Below are 17449 nucleotides of genomic sequence, written 5' to 3'. Positions count from 1 at the left end.
TTATTTTGATAAAATAAATATTCCAAGATGTCCTAAATTTAATTACGAAGGCTAGAGGACAGAAGGGAAGAGAGATGGAGGAGGTCGATCAGTCAACAGCTACAGGCTGAAAGAACAAAAGACCATGTTGTATTCCTGAATGCACATTAAAACCTTAAATCAAATCCCATCACAACCCCTCGGTGCTACTGTGGCTTACTTAGAACCCCAACCAATCCAGAAGCGGCAGCTGCTTCTCCTTATGGACAGCATTCCTATGCTGGAACTTTCCCCACTTTGCTTTGTCCCATCCCTCTCATCTATAACCAGTGGGGGCTCAATGGAAACAGCTAGTGTCTTTCCACCTCAGATTTTCATTATAAAAAATAGTCTTTGCTCTGTTCCAACAAACATTTTCCAACAGCTGCTTAGACTTGCTGCTAGAAGTGACAGGAGCTTGTCCCAGACCAGGTTCTCTTAAGCATCTATAATGGCTCATTAAACCCTTCTATTTCAGAGATTCCCTCCTTCTCAAGAGTTTGTGTATAACACTTAACAGTTTTTTAAATTAAGCCATGCTTAGACCAACAACTGCAATATTGACTGCACTCACTGTATTTACTAACATCACTTAGTGGTCCGATAATTGATATCTAACTCCTGCAGTTTTCCTAATGCAAAGTGGGCACAGCAAGGCTTGTGAGTATGGTAGATCTGAACCTGGCCCTCCTGCTTGCACCTACATCCTGTCATGTGACCTTGGGCATGTTTCTTAACCTCTCTGAGTCTCTACAAATGGAGGTAATAACAGTACTTGCCTCGGGATTGCTGTGAGAACTTAGGGAGTTAGTGAATATAAAACACTAAAACTAGTGGTACACTGTGCTGTGTACCTAGTTTTGCCAGACAAGTTGAGTACTTGTGATTACAGGTGAAGAAAGCAGGGACTAGTACAGAAGCGCTGTAGTAGGACAATGCTTGCAGGGCAAAGTAGACTTCATCTGTGGACAAACATGCTTAGAAAACATTCAGTTTGGCTTAGTTTAGCAGATGAAGGAAATCGTACTGGGGGACAGGCTCATTTATGCAGTTAGTTGTATGCCCACTGAATCAAAGGCCTTGAGTACAACACACGGACAGATGATGTTTTTCCACAGAAGTTTGCCTCATTTATTCTTATTTCTTATTCACTTATACTTTCATTTCATGCCTATTTTCTTCCTTTTCTTATTGTGTTTATGAACTATATATAATATGACAATATAAATCAAATTAGAATTGTCCCCCAAAGTTCTGTGTTTCTTCTGAATTGAAATGTATGCAATAAATGAAGCAGGGTGTTATGAACTGAGTGGAAAGTTCTCCCAGATGTAATGATGACTGAAAGAAGAAAATGCAGAGCAACATGTTGCGTGTGATCTCATTTATGAGAGAGAGACAGAGAGGAAGAAAGGGAAAGAGAAAGCCAGGCCAAAAAAAAAAAAAAAAAAAAAAAAAAGGACTCAATTAGTGTCTAAGAATACATCAAAGGGTACAAGAAATTCTGGAAGAATCTCTCACAAATCCTTATGGGGAAAGTGGGAACAAGATCAGGGGAAGGATGGGATAAGGTTCAGGGAAACTATGGGCTACATTTTGTTGTTGTTGTTTGTTCGTTTTTAATTGTAGATGGACATATATCTTTATTTTATTTATTTATTTTTTTACATGGTGCTGAGGATCCAACCCAGGGCCTCACACATGCCAGGCAAGTGCTCTACCACTGAGCCACAATCTCTACTGTTAATTCTTACCCTAGATATATATCTATTGTTTGAATTTTTAACAACGGGAAATACGCACTTAGCCCTTGGAACAGTTTGAGAAATATAGTGGGAGAAATGGAATGAACAAAACATATTCTTTCAAATGAACTGGATCTTTCCATATTTTTTTCTTCTATGATTTAGTTATCGAATACAATGTACTCCTAGATATCAGTTTGATGGTTGTTTGTTTAAATGAAAATGTCCCAAAGGTCAAGTCTGGGGCTAAGCCTGCCATTTTGTCCGCGGGCTGCTGTGCCATCGGTCCATTCGGTTCCCTGGCTGTTCCCGCAGGCGTCCTTGCGAGCCTCCATCGTCGCTCAGGACTGTGCCGCCGCGGCCGCTCTGGTCTTCCTGATGGACCGCTTCCTGTACGGGCTGGACGTCTCCGGGAAGCTCCTGCAGGTGGCCAAAGGTCTCCACAAGTTGCAACCCTCGACGCCAATCGCCCCGCAGGTGGTTATCCGTCAAGCCCGGATCTCGGTCAACTCAGGTGGGTTCTCTCCCGGGGACCTGGCTGCTCGTCCGTCCGGGCGTCGCCTGGTACTTACTCAGCTGCGCTTCGCTGCGACTCTCGGCCAGCCCCGCGCGCAGCCCGCGGGCATCGGCCCTGCGTGCCACCTCTCCGCGCCGCCCCGCCCCGCGCCTGCCCTTCCACCCGCCTCTTTGCCAGCACAAAAGCCCTGGCATAAAGGGTTTCAGAGCCAAAAGCAGTAGAGAAAATTGTGAAAGGGTGTGGAAAATACTAATTGGAGCTTTTGTCTTCTAACAAATCTGTCCTGCTGCTTTCAAACAGGGGTATCTGAATCGCTATACTTCGGACCAAGAGCCTTTAAAAAGCAGATTAGAATTCTACTATTTTCTCTTAGCGCTCCTGTCTCCTTTCTGTAGGGCCACTTGACTAAGCTGACAATGGACCTGACAAACCCACTGAAGCAATTTGAGGGTTTTTTTTTTTCATCATTCAGAACACCGGTACAGTACCTGATTAGGTCTGAAAGTATCTTTTTTCCCCCCCTGTCACTTTGAATGAAATGAAAAAATGAGGCTGACAGTCCAACTTGAGATGTGGAGCGGAGGGGGGAGTGAGAAGGGAGGGGGCCCTGCTATGTGTTACAGCATAGTCCATTTCCAGGGAATTCTTGAATTATTTAAATTACTGATAACCATTCCACTTAGGAATGAGTAGTCTGCTATTCTCATTTCCAAGTCTGGAAGACTGAAGCATGAAAAGAAGACAGGTTGTCCCTTCCAGAACAGGACTGGTTCCTTTTTTGATGGGTTTTACAATTACCATTATTAAAAACAAAAAAACAAAAAAACCTCTGGTCTGTTAGAGGTTAAAATCTCTTTAACTACTTCATTTCCTTTGAAAAGGAACTGTAGTAATCATACTATGTAGGACAATCACTGAATGCCAAAGTGACAGATAAAAGGACATGGGAGAAATGGGTTTGTGGAGGTTACCTTTTCAAAAGCTCAAGTTCACTCACTTTCAAGTTCTGGCAACTGTGCATTAATTGAGCCACCCACCCCCATCTTATTATTGACTTTTCTAGAGTAACTGCAGGGATAAAGTTGAACTTAGGAAAAATGTCTTCTTTCAGTTGTCCCTGATAACATTTATAATGTTTGAAGCAAGAGGGGAATCAAACAATTAGTGTTCCCTCTGGTAGTGTCAGATGACAGTGACATAAGCAGAGCATTCTCTGGGGAACAGAATGATTAGGCCTGGCATGTGCCACCAGGCTTGCAAGGTGAGTCCCATCAAAAAGAACTTGAGATAGGGTTGGGGTTGTGGCTTAGTAGTAGAGCACTTGCCTAGGATGCATGAGGCACTGGGTTCAATTCTCAGCACCAAATATAAATAAGTAAATAAAATAAAGGTCCATCAACAAGTAATAAAAATAATTTAAAAAGAACTTGAAATAGAATTACATCACATATTTACATATTTTGCAATATACAGAGCTACTATGATATAGCATGGAAATCCAAATCAAATGATAAGTAGGTATGTTTATAGTTTTGCTTTCACACAGCCACACTAAGTTGCTAAGTTTTCTTTTTTTGTTGTTGTTTTTTGTTTTGTTTTGTTTTGTTTTGTTTTTGTTATTTCTCTCATATCTCTAACCAAGATGGTACAGTGGTTTTCTCCTGATAATGGACAAGCCTTGATAGCATCATCATGAATGTCACGCTTTTCTGCTCACATTGTCATGTGCCTAAGATAAAAGTCCCGGATCTTATTCCCCAATAGTTAGGATTGGCTTTTCATCAAAGACACTTCTAAAAGTGTCACAAGAAGAAAAACTCAGCCTCAGAGTTAATTCTTCCTTCTAAACTTCTGCCCCAAAACATCACTGAAGTCTCCACTTATACTGCATGTATGTGGGGATGGGGATCTGGATTAGGGCTTGAGTGTGGAAAAGGTAAGGATGTGTAGGGGTAAGGGAAGAAGGTAAAGCAAAGAGGGAGGAGGATGCTCAATTCCAGCCTTTGGGAATCTTGGAGTAGATAAATGAGAGGAATATTGCATTACAAGGAGTAAGAAGATCAATAAAGGTGATAGGAGAGGACAGCAGTCTTCCTATGAGCCCCTTTGATCCAGCCCTTCCTGATATCCTCTCCGCACAAGTAACCAAGACAGCAACATAATGGGAGGTCATAGTCAAGAGAAGACTCCCAGGGCCTGCCCAGCTCATTCTCACCTGAAATTAGGAGACAACCCTTTTTAAAACCACAGTGAGAGATAAAGGCTCAGACTTTCAATTCCATGAACATGAGCAGGTGCCAAGTATTTTCCCACTACAAATACATAAATGATACATGTATATTGAAGATATATATATATATATATATATATATATATATCCAGGAATTAACCACTGATTCACATCCTTGGTCCTTTTTATTTTTTTATTTTAAGACAGGATTTCACTAAGTTGCTTGGGGCCTTTCGAAGTTGCTGAGGCTGGCCTCGAACCTGCTATCCTCTTCACTTGGTCCCTCTCCTGAGTCACTGGGATTACAGGCATGCGCTACCCTACCCAGTAGGTGAAGATATTTTTTAAGTACCTGATCATAGGTGTTCAAAGTCAAAGCAGTAGACTACTGCCTGTGATACTTGTAGCCATAGGGGTTTGCAATTGGATATAGTCCTAAGGGAAGAGACTGTCATTTTAATCCCTGTGCAGAGACAAGAGGCAGGGCCTTGGGCCCACATGAGGCGTGAAATACTTGCATAAAGCTGGAATTCTTAAATTATTACATAGGCCATGAAAGGGGGCCCAGATAGGAAACAAATCAAAAAAGCCTCCTAAAATAAAGAAAAATTTCAAGTCTATGCCAAATGTCAGTGTGGAGTATGAATTTATCTTTATCACAAGACAAGAAATCCCTCACCAACTAATTAATTTAAAAAAAAAAAAAGATTTAAGACTGAAATTTCTGAGGCTCAGGGGAAAATCAAGTATAAACTATGCTCTGGAGAAACATCCTCACTCTTAGATGTGGGAATCCCATTGGAAGATATTCTTGGCAGAGCAGGGCACTGTGGTGCATGTCTGTAATCCCAGCAGTTTGGGAGGCTGAGACAGGAGGAAGACAAGTTCAAAGCCAGCCTCAGCAAAATCGAGGTGCTAAGCAACTCAGTGAGACCCCACCACTAAATAAAATTCAAAATAGGGCTAAGGAGGTGGTTCAGTGGTCAAGTGTACCTGAGTTCAATCCCTAGTACCAAAATATATATTTTTTGACCAAAGATGACCTTATATTAAATATTTTATAATTATATTATTATATTTAATATTTTAATAAGCAAAGAAAGAAACAAAACACAAGAGCAGCATCTTATCCAACCACAATGAAAGTGGGCTGCAACATTAAGGAAAGTACCTGCAGAACAACTTGACAGACTCATGGAGCTTTAAAAAAATAGTATATTTAAAAGACTAAAACACAAAAGAAAAATAAATGAATTTATTCATGTGAAAAAGAACTGAACAGAACTTTTAGAAATTAAAAATACAATTGAAATTGCAAATTGAATTTATAATTGAAATTACAAATCAATGTGTTTCTCAGAAAATAATGGTCATTGATGAGGAATTATCCCCATAATGAGAAAGCATACAACTTGTTGTTGATGTTATTGTTGCTGTTATTATTTTGAAGATACAGGATACAAGAATTTATCTGCAAAACTATGGATAGAGACAGCCAGAAAACCCAACAGTTATCTCACTGGGTGGGAAAAGCTTCCAGCATTTCCAGTACTAAAAAAAATAATTGCTTCATTAGGGTGAATACAATAAAATAACTCATTAGAAAAATGAATTAAAAAGACATTAAAATGCTGCTTTGAAGTAATAATAGCTTTAAACATTATAAAATTATCTTGATAAATGAATATAAACATTTCTCAATGCTCACTGTCAGTTTTTCATTTAATCTCATCTCAGGCCATTAACAAAAAGGCACCTTGAGGAGCTCTCTGGAGTGGTGCCTCCCAATTTCCATGGGTCTATGAATTCCCTGGCAATCTGACTAAAAATCAGATTCTGATTCCTAGGTGTGGAGGAGGCATAGACTGCATTTCTAGCCAGCTCTATGACCTGGCTGCTGCTGTTCGGACTTCTCTTGAGTAGCAAAGGACCAGCTAAAGAGTCTAACAATGTGCCTGCCCACCTGGTACATATGACTGGCAACAACCCAAAGATCAGCACAAGTTTCCTGGGCCCTGTCTCATAGGTGTGACCTTCCTGAAAAGTATTGCTGCAACATGTTTAAGAGCAGGAGAGAAGATCATGAGACTGGAAATTGTATTTAAAGAAAATATTGAGACCAGGCACAGTGGTGCATGCCGGATAAAAAGTTCAAGGCCAACCTCAGCAACTTAACAAGACCCTGTCTCAAAATTTAATCTTTTTAAAAAAAGTCTAGGGATGCAGCTCAGTAGTAGAGTACCCGTGGGTTCAATCACCAGTAACATGAAAAATAAACAAATGCCTGAGAATAAAGCACAGAGTTAAGCAGATGAGTGAGTATATGAAAGAAATTTTAAAAGTTCAAATTGAATGAGGATACACTTTTAAGACTTCTAGAAAGGGACTGGGGATGTGGCTCAAGCGGTAGCGCGCTCGCCTGGCATGCATGCGGCCCGGTTCGATCCTCAGCACCACATACAAAGAAAGATGTTGTGTCCGCTGAAAACTAAAAAAAAAAAAAAAAAAAAAAGACTTCTAGGAAGAACAAATAGATTTAGAACTGGAGAAACCCATAATTCTTTACATTAAAGAAATATATCTAACTTTGAGGGAAAAAAAGACCCACATTTAAAAAAAAAAAAATCTACACCTGGACACTGTGGAAAAACTACAGAAAAATCAAACAATAAGAAAATCTTAAAGGAAACAGAGAAAAGACAGATTTTAGATTATTAATAATAATAAAGATTTTGTTGGCAATAACAGTCCAGAAAGCAAAAGAATCTACATAAAATTAAGAGGAAATGACTTTCCACCTAGAATTTTACACCCAGCAAAAACATAATTCAGAATTGAGGATAAAATAGACATTTTTCAGACAATAACTAAAAACATTTATTACTCTGAGACATTGTGCTCTGTTATAAACATACACACACACACACACACACACACACACACACACACAGAGGATGCATTTTTGTAAGGAGGAAATTAAATCTAGAAGATGGACCTTCTAAGGCACAGATCGAACAAGGTACACTGTGTCACTTCTGCCATATACATTGGTCATAAAACAGGTCATAGTGCCAGTTCATGTTCAAGGACAGGGGAAGTAAAATCTAGATTCCATTCCTTAATGAAGGCCATGCTGCAAAAAAAAAAGCTGTGGATAGAAGCTACTGTTGGGACCTTCTTTGGAAACACAATCTCCTCCAGTCAGGGTGTATGTCTGTGTGTGCAGTTTGAAATTGTGTGGTCAGGATCAGCCCACACAATTAGGAGACAGTGACATTTGTTCAAAGACCTGAAGAGATATTTAGGATCATGGCATTCCAGGCTGAAATAATTGTAAGTATGAAGACTATGATGGGGAGGAAAAGCCTGGCTGACAGTAAGGAGTAGTTCTGAAATAGAGGGAATGAGAGGGAGGGGCCAGGTCACCTGGGGTTTAGAGCTACCTGGAAGAAAGGTGGGTAAAAGGATAACTGATTGAGTTTCCTACTTATGGAAAACAGCTGTTTATAGACAAGGCCCCTCCCTAGTGGTGGCAACCAAAATAAGTCAAAAACTTTTAAAACCCCCAAACCTCCCCACTCTTGCAAAAAAATCCCTTTGTGATAAATCTGTAAATAGTCCTGTAAGTAATTCTATCAGATATAGCATTCATAGAGAGGAGGCATACACTTTTACAAAGGTTTGCCTCTACTACTTAAGCCCCGCTCTAAAGGAATATATATACCCATATGTATATGCATATATATGAACAATTCCATATATATAACAATAGTCTCTCTCTCTATGTGTGTGTATATACAGAGTGGATATGAAATGCCAATTGTATTTGTTTATATACATAGAATCATACATACATAATACATACATTCATAGCATATATATATATATGAATCTAATTACCATTTCAGATACTCCGTAATCACCCATCTTACCAATTTTTGAAAACTTCAGCTTTCTTTTTCAGTTTTATATATGAAACAGTTGTTGTTTTTAAATTTTAAAATAGAATATTTTCCAGAAAGGCAGTGTTCTAATGTTATAATGCATCAACTTTAGAGCATTTGTAGTATTTAAGTACATGTTCAGAACTAACTGTATAGCATTTGGTTGCTTCCTTTCAGGGAAACTTTTAAAAGCAGAGTATATCCTGAGCAGTTTAATAAGCAACAATGGAGCAACAGGTACGTACTGTCACGTTTCACCAGGACTCCTACCATCAGACCCTATCAGAGTTCTAGTTTAATAAAAACTTAGTGACCTTAATGTTTGACCCCACAGGAGCTTAACCACTGAGGCACATTCCCAGCCTTTTTTTATTTTTTATTTTGAGACAGGATCTTACTGTTGTTTACGGCCTCAAGAAATTACTGAGACTGTCTTTAAACTTGGGATCCTTCGTCTCAGCCTTCAGAGTTGCTGGGATTACAGGCATGTACCACTGCACTCAGCCTATTTTTTACTACAGACAGCTATGAGATCCCATCCATCCTCATCTCCTTTTGCCTCACACCAGAGAGGTGGAATTTTTTTAAAGGTCTACTCATCCACACACCACAGCCTGACTTTTCCAAACCTTAGCTGTGTCACCAGTTCCTGAGGAGCCTTGTGGTTTGGATGTAACATGTATGAATATTAACATTTTATATTCAAAATATATAATAATTATTCTAGAGACAACACTGTCTCTCAAATCTGTGTCATAGTGCCCATGAAGGCTTCTGGGGAAATATGTTTATTTAGCCAGGCACCAGAGCACATGCCTATAATCCCAGCAATTTGGGAGGCTGAGGCAGGAGAATCACAAATTCAAGACCAGCCTCAGCAATTTAGAGAAGCCCTAAAATGAAAAATAAAGAGGGCTGGGGATGAAGCAAAGTGCCCAGGGGTTCAATTCGTAGTACCAAAAAAAAGAAAAGAAAATAGGTTTATTTGAGCAGGCCATTTTCTTAGTAACCCAGGAAATTTTTTTTCTTCTTGTATTTTAGGTACCTGGATATACAGAAATGAAAGTGATAAGATCCTGGTACAGTCAGTCTGTATACAGATCAGAGGACAAATTCTGCAAAAACTAGGTATGGCATTCCTCTCAAGGCTGATTTACAAAGCCTGGCTACAAGATTTTGCTTTGGAATTTTCTTATTATATATGGCTAAAATGTTGATCCCCGTGTCCCTGAGTTTACTCATTGAAAAGAGTATGACATTTCAAATCTCAGGAGCTAAGCTGGTCATGGTGGCACGTGCCTGCAGTCCCAGCTCCTTGAGTGGCCAAGCAGGAGGATCATCTGAGCCCAAGAATTCTAGACCAGCCCGGACAGCATAGCAAGACCCTCAGCCAAATAATAACAATAATAATAATAATAGAACCTGGGAGTGTTAAGAATATTAGTAAAATAAAATATTGTTATTGATTTTGTTAGAGAAATTTACTGTTGTATATTATAGCTGCTAATGACCAACTTCTCAGTATTATTCCTAGCCTCTGACTCAGTTCAGCGGACTTGGTATGTATAGTTACACATCATCTCAAACCCTCTATTACACCTTATTTATTTAGTCCTTTAGTCCATGAATTTTTTCAAGCAAAGTTTATGGACCCTAATTATATTTTAACATGCAATTTTAAAGTTAAAATTTTGAAAAAAAATTAAGAGAAGATAATAAATAGTATTATTGTAAGTCATGGAAAAACTATATGTAACATGTTATATTCAAAATATGTAATAATTTTATTGTTTCTGAAGTAAGAAAATGGGAGAATTTTCTAAATTAAATCAAATGAAAAAACAAATTGTTGTGTCAACCTAATCTAGCCCTGAGTTTTCCCAACAGAACCTGAGGAATCTTCTTTCTGTATTAGTTTTCAAAGGTATCTTCTAACACCAGAGCACAGGTATGAGCTGTTTCTCACTGTTCCTCCTTTTTCTTTTTCAGGCATGTGGTATGAAGCAGCAGAGCTAATATGGGCCTCAATCGTAGGATATGTGACTCTTCCTCAGCCAGATAAGAAGGTCCTTTGTCTCATGCTTCTTCTTCTTCTTTCTCATATTTGTCTTTGGATGATTATGTCCTTATGGTGCAATTCATTTTCCATTTAGCGATTCCATCTGTGTTGTTTGTATTTATTCTATGTGAGCACAAGACCAGAAAATTTACTAACTTGCATCTGTGTCTTGCTCTGTCTTTGCTCACAGTGAGCTCTTGGCATATATTTAGTGTCTCTGTAATAATTTATAACTATCTATTTATTTCTCTCTCCTGGTTCATTCATCTGTTATTGTGCATTTAGCCTTTACTTGATTCCATAGCAAAGTTCCCATACCCAAGCTGCTTATATGTAAAATCGTTCTTTGAGTTAAGTGAGCACAGACTTCAATGAATTGTTAATGTAGCATTTTTAAGAAGTTAAGATACATTCTTTGCTCTCCTATTTGACCTTTTCATTTTCTATAATTTAGGGGGAATATTCTCCTCCTTATCTGAAGCCTCCGGTTATTTATTCCATTTCCCTGAGCTGGGTCAGCAGTGTTGCTGCCTATGCTTTTACAACATGGCCAGGATCTGATGTGAGATCCCTTTCTTGGGCCAATTATTCAGGCCAGCAGTATAAGCAAGTATGAATCATGTGAAACCCAGCTAAAAATAATTGTGTTTACAAACAGTCCCTGTGTCTCAAGAGGTGATGGTCTTTCAAGCCCAGTGACATTCAGTTCAAAAGTGTCTTCAAGGGCATAGTAATAATAATTATTATTATTAAAATAATAGACAAGGGTTCATGTAGAGGGATCATCGTGGTCTGTAAGCCATGAGATGAGAGCCGCCCTGAATTCTAAGTCTGATTTGTTTGTGATTTCTTTACAGGGCATTTCCACATCGCTTGGAATCCTGGCAGACATCTTTGTTTCCATGAGCAGAAAAGATTATGAAAAGTTTAAAAATAATCCACAGATTAACTTGGTAATTATCATATGCCAAAAACATGGCTCAGACTGGCACCATCTAGGCACTGCCAATGTTATTCCTGGTGTTAAGAGTTAAGCACTTTCTGAGGAGACTGGGGGTCAAGGAGCAGAGAATCTCCTCTTAGATTAACAGGAGAAGTCCTGGAGACAGATCCAGTGGTGTCTTGTTCAGCTTTATTATCTCAGCACCTAGCTTAGAATCAGGAAACACAGGTACTAAACATTTTTTTAGTGAATGAATAGAATGAATATCCTCAAAGTGATTTTGAGTCCAATTCATTTCATTTCAAATTATCACAAAATTCAGTTTCTAAATTTGGGTCATCTTGATGATAAAGAGGTAAAAATTTAAAACCCATCACTATCCAGGCTGTTATCATTAATAATGATGATGAATAATATTTAAATATCACCTTGCAACTCAAAAAATGTATATAGCCACATAAACTCTATGAGGTAGACAGGGCACAATGTATCATTCCCATTTTAGAGAGAAATAGACTGAGGTTCAGAAAAACTAAGTAACATCTGCTGTTTGCACAACCAGTAAGAGAATGAGAGCAGAGCCTGGGTCTCTGTTACCTGGAGCATTGGTGTTGACATTGAACTTCTCTCCAGGCAGCATTGAAATGAAGATTTTTTACAATTGCCATTTCTACTAAATACCCCCAAATGACTATTTAAAACTGCAAACTTCCTTCCCAATCCAGACCTTTGTAACCCCTTCTCTACTTGGTTTTCCTCCAGAACTCTTATTATCTCAGATACTAGGCATTTTATGTGCTTTTTGTGTTGACAAATCTCTCCTCCCAGTAGAAAGTAAACTCACAGCAGGCTCCCTGTTCTATGCCCCCCTAAATCTAGAACAGTACCTGGCCTGTGCAGTTATTCAATACATGTTTCTAGAATGAGTGAATGAATCCTCATTGCTGTGAAGGACTCTTTGCCAAGAACAATGCAAAATGCCTCAAACAACCTGACTACAAGATATAAAGATTTCATGCAAATGAAGAACTGCTACCATTTTAAGGACATTTGATTCACTTGCACAGGCAGGAACTATATTTTCACATCCTAGGCCCTCTCTGGAGTGGCGAAGTGGAATATGGAGAGTGTGTAGACCTGGGGGAAAGGACAATCAGCACCCTGGGGTCTTTAAATCCACTTACTCTTTCTTGGCACTATTCTAAAAGGTTTGTGATGAGAAGCAAGGGGCCCTCAGGATCTTAAAAGAAAAGCAAAGGGATTCCACCACTTGTTTTTGCTAATGGATAAATCATCACCCTCCACTTTGCCTCCGGTGTTCTTGCAGGGCTTGCTCAAGGAGTTTGACCACCATTTGTTGTCGGCTGCGGAAGCCTGCAAACTGGCAGCTGCCTTCAGTGCCTACACACCCCTGTTCGTGCTCACAGCTGTGGTAAATAGAGTGCAGCCCCTCCCCCCCCCCCCCCGTTCCTTTCCTTGGGATGCCCCCCTCTGCAACCAGTGGGAGGGAAAGGTGTAGGCTTAAAGTAGGCAGTGTGCCTCATGATTGGCAGCTGTGATGGGACTCGCCATGGGAAAAAGGGCTCAGGTAGAGTGGCCACATCCTGATGGGAGCTAAATTATCCAGCCCAAGCACAGAATGTTTTCTGTTCTTGAATAGTGGTTTCCAAGCCTGACAGCACATTAGACTCACCCAAGGAGGCTCTTCAAAACACATACTCTTGGGCTCTACCTTAGGTCCATTAAATACAAACCTATGGGATTGATATACAGCGATCTTTCACTTAGAAGTACAATTGGTCCTCCATGTCTCTGGGTCCCAAATCTGCAGATTCAACCAACCTTGGATCAAAACTATGGGAGCAAAAAGTTGAATCCATACTAAACACATGCAAACTTTTGTGTCCTTGCCATTATTCCGTAAATAATGCAGAAGAGCAACTATTTACATAGCATTTACTTTGTATTAAGTATTGTAAGTGACATAGAAATGATTTAAAGTATGTGGGAGGATGGACATAGACTATGCAAATTCTATGTCATTTCATATAAGAGACTTGAGCAGGCACAGATTTTGGTCTCCATATGGGGTCCTAAAACCAATCCACCAATACGGAGGGATGACTCTTATTGCAAAGATGATTCTAATGCACAAATGGATTTGAAAACCTCTATTGTTTGGGCTATTGTTAAGTTAGTGATTTGTTAAAACAACCTTACTGCATAGAGAAACTTATTATGTCCATATTCCATGTATAAATTGTTTGCTAAAACAGCAATGGCCATACTTCTGCCATCTTTAATCAAAAAGTATCACGGCTACAGTAGGAGGCCTTTAAAGCTAATTTCTTATCCCTTCATACCAGCTAATCCCTTATCTCCCAGTCCCTTCTTCTGATTCACCAAAAAGACATCGATCCTTAACTCAAAGTGTGCATTTCCCTCAGAAGATGTGTGGCATCTCTTTATTGTCCCATAATATTTCAAATGATTATCTTCTAGGAGGGAAATGTTTATCCTGATTTGCTTTCAGTTTGCAACCCAGTATCTGACTCTGTGTTTGTATTTTCCACAGAATATCCGTGGCACATGCTTATTATCATATACTAGTTCTAATGATTGTCCTCCAGGAATGAAAAACTTGTATCTGTGTGAGGCCAAAGAGGCCTTTGAGATCGGCCTTCTCACCAAGAGGGATGATCAGGTAGTTACTGGAAAACAGGAACTTCATAGCTTCATCAAAGCCGCCTTCGGTCTCACCACAGTGCACCGGAGACTCCACGGAGAGACGCACGCAGTCTGTGCCGCGAGTCAGCTCTGTAACGAAGCCATGAAGAAGCTGTACACTTTCAGTACTTCCTCCAGAAGTCAGGACAGAGAATCCCTGTCTCGAGAGATCATGTCTGTTATCAGCCAGGTGAAGGATCATTTACAGGTCCAAAGCTTCTCAAATTTAGATGACAGATCTTATGTCCCAGAGAGTTTCAAGTTCGGATTGAATAAACCTATCTTGCATGGACAAGTGGATTTCCATAAAATCCTTGAAACCTATTCACAGCACCATACCTCCGTGTGTGAGGTTTTTGAAAACATTTGTGGAAACAACAAAAATAAACAAAAAGACATAAAAACAGGAGTCTGTATCACTGCTTTAAAAACAGAAACAAAAACCACAGATACCATGACTGCTACTCAAGACAAACCACGCTCACAAAAAGGCAAGGGTCCAGAGATACTCAGAAGGGTAGGAAGGAGAAACTGGACCCATTCTGAGGCATTCCGAGTCTCCCTGGATCAAGATGTGGAGACTGAGACGGAGCCGCCTGACCACAGCAATGTGGGGGGACATGTCTGCAACAAGTCTCTGAGCAACAGCCAGAGCTCCAGTACTTGGAGCAAGTTATCAGGGCTTAGTTCTTCTTCAAGCTGGGAGGAAGTGAATTATCCTATCGATGACAGATCAGCTAGAAAAGAATCTAGCAAAGAAGAACATCTTGTGGACACCCAGTGTTCCACTGCCTCATCTGAGGAGCTGGAGAACGGCAGGGATCACAGAGCTGTACGGTCATTGTCTTCAGAGTTTCACAATCTTTCTCTCCAAATATCCCCAGATGACAGTCCAAAGCCTTCTCAGGGTCAACCACACAAACACATGCCCTTAACAACCTTCTGTCCTCACAACACGACCAACACGTGCTTGGTCTCTGAAGCAGGGCTGTCAGAAGAAGCTCCAGAAGGTGTCCAGGAAGTCCAACATGCAGGACCTGGCCATACTTCTGCTCACTTCCAACCCTCATGTAGTTCTGCTTCTTGGTCTTCTGATTCTGGTAGGTTCAAGCACATGGCCTCCTGTCCTTCAATCCGAGAAGAAGACTTTGAAATAATTGATGATTTTCCAGAAACCAACTCTGACGTTGAAGACAGACACGGGGAAGAAAAGGGAAAAGAACTCAATGAAAAATATGTGGGCCCTGTATTTAAAGAGAGCTTCTTCTGGGTGGACCCAGAAGGAGAAACAGAGGAAAGCACAAAAGATGTGCCTTTTGACTCTCGTGTAGTCGTGGGCAGTTCTCAGGGCCACAGTTCCATGTTGGCAGGTAGCTCTTTCACTTATCAGCCTGTTCAACATCCTGACTCAGGAAAGGCGGGTGGTGGCTCAGTCAGGAAGCAGGGCATTGATCCTGATGCCCCTACAGAAGATGAGGAGGGCCACCTCTTTGACAGCACAGATGTCTGCTCCTCAGGTGGACATGACTCTCCTAGACCATGCACCGTGGGACAGCCACCTGGTCAGAGGACTGAGACCCCCAGTTCCTCTGTTAACAGTAACATTCCCTTTCCTGTGCTCAGCGAGGATGGTGCCACCACAGAAGAAGGAAATGAACCCGGACACATGTTAAACTGCAGCCAGAGCTCCAGCTCATCCCTTTCATGGTGGATGAAGTCACCTACATTTTCCAGTGGTTCTTCTGAGGGGGAGAGCTTATGGTGTTCTCTGAATTCCAGTGGAAGTTCTTCTTCTGTCTCATCGCTAGGAAAAATGAGGAAAGAAGTCCTTGAGGCTCGTACCCTGCAGCCTGATGACTTGGACAAACTCTTGGCAGGAGTGAGGCATGATTGGCTGTTTCAGAGACTGGAAAATACAGGCGTTTTTAAGCCCAGTCAACTCCAACGAGCTCACAGTAAGTACAGCCTTTTCAGTCTATACAGATGTTGGAATCATCTACTTCTGGGGCCCTCTGAAAATCTCGTTGTATAGACCACTTAAAGCTCATGACAGGGCTGGGTTGTGGCTCAGTGGTAGAGCACTTGCCTAACACATGTGAGGCGCTGGGTTCCATCCTCAGCACCACATAAAAATAAACAAAGGTATTGTGTTCATCTACAATGAAAAAATATTTTTAAAAAAGCTCATGACAAATGTTCTATTCTTTGTTGTACTTTGTGAGTTCCACAGAGAAATGTAAACTGCAGGGGCCTCCCCCACCCTTTGTGTGACAGACCTTAATGGTGGGTGACCAAGAATAGAGATTTGCTCAAGCTTACTTCACATACTGCAGGTTTTCTCTAAGGACATGTGAGGCAGAAAGGGAGACAGGAATTTCAGAGGCCTTCACACAGCTATCATTCAGGATTTAAAACTGCTCTGGATAGCCAATCATTCATTCAGCATCTGTCTCCTCTTTTACTTCTCTTTACCAACCAGATGATTTCTATTTTTCCTTATTCAAATTCAAGAAGAAGGAGACTGAGGCAGGAGGATCTTGAGTTCAAAGCCAGCCTCAGCAACTTAGCGAGGCCCTAAGCAACTTAGTAAGAGCCTGTCTCAAAATTAAAAGGGCTGGAGAGAGATGGTTCAGTGCTTAACCACCCCTGGGTTCAATCCCTGATACTTAAAAAAAAAATCAAGGATAAGAGTCTTACTTAAATATCATCTTTCTTGTGGACAGAGATTTTCACATTTGTCCATCTAAGCATTTTCTTGCCAGCCAAAGAATTGATTATGTGCCCCTTTCTCTTAGTCTCTTTGGGCTTCTATAATAAAAACTGTAAACAAAGGAGATTATAAACAACAAGATTTTATTTCTCATAGTTCTGGATCCTTGGGAATTCCCAGTGTCCTCACAGGGTGGAAAGGTCAAGGAACCTCATTTATAATGTCACAACCCCATGGCTTAATCACATCCCAAAAGCTCTACCTCCTAATACCATCATCTTGTGAGTTAGGATTTCAACATTAGAATTCTAAGAGGACACAGATGTTCAAACTATAGGACCCCTATGGTTGCAATTAGCAGAAACTTCTTATTAAAGTCATTTCCTACAGCAGGGACCCTGGGCTGGAGCCACCAGCAGTCAATATGTCTATTACAGCCTAAAAGTGAGACTGGGTGAAAGATAGCATGAAGGCTCTTCTTTCAGCCCAGAGAAACATAGTATATAATGCCTTTCCAATATACAGAAGAGTCATTTGAATGAGGAAAAAAAAAAAC

General features: G+C 40.4%; 1 protein-coding gene across 1 annotated transcript in view; it reads left to right on the top strand.

The window, feature by feature from the left end:
* Positions 1-17449, top strand: part of Alpk1 (alpha kinase 1) — a 63387-nt gene that overhangs the window by 34124 nt on the left and 11814 nt on the right. The window contains exons 3-9 of the mRNA XM_076864753.2: positions 2079-2277; positions 8632-8691; positions 9496-9582; positions 10444-10520; positions 11371-11466; positions 12784-12888; positions 14032-16138. Of these exons, the coding sequence (XP_076720868.1) occupies positions 2079-2277; positions 8632-8691; positions 9496-9582; positions 10444-10520; positions 11371-11466; positions 12784-12888; positions 14032-16138 (2731 nt within the window). The remainder of the gene's footprint in view (positions 1-2078; positions 2278-8631; positions 8692-9495; positions 9583-10443; positions 10521-11370; positions 11467-12783; positions 12889-14031; positions 16139-17449) is intronic.

Source organism: Callospermophilus lateralis, chromosome 8 (genome assembly GCF_048772815.1).
Source record: "Callospermophilus lateralis isolate mCalLat2 chromosome 8, mCalLat2.hap1, whole genome shotgun sequence".
Classification (NCBI taxonomy): Eukaryota; Metazoa; Chordata; class Mammalia; order Rodentia; family Sciuridae; genus Callospermophilus; species Callospermophilus lateralis.
This window is presented reverse-complemented; position numbering and strand designations above follow the sequence as displayed.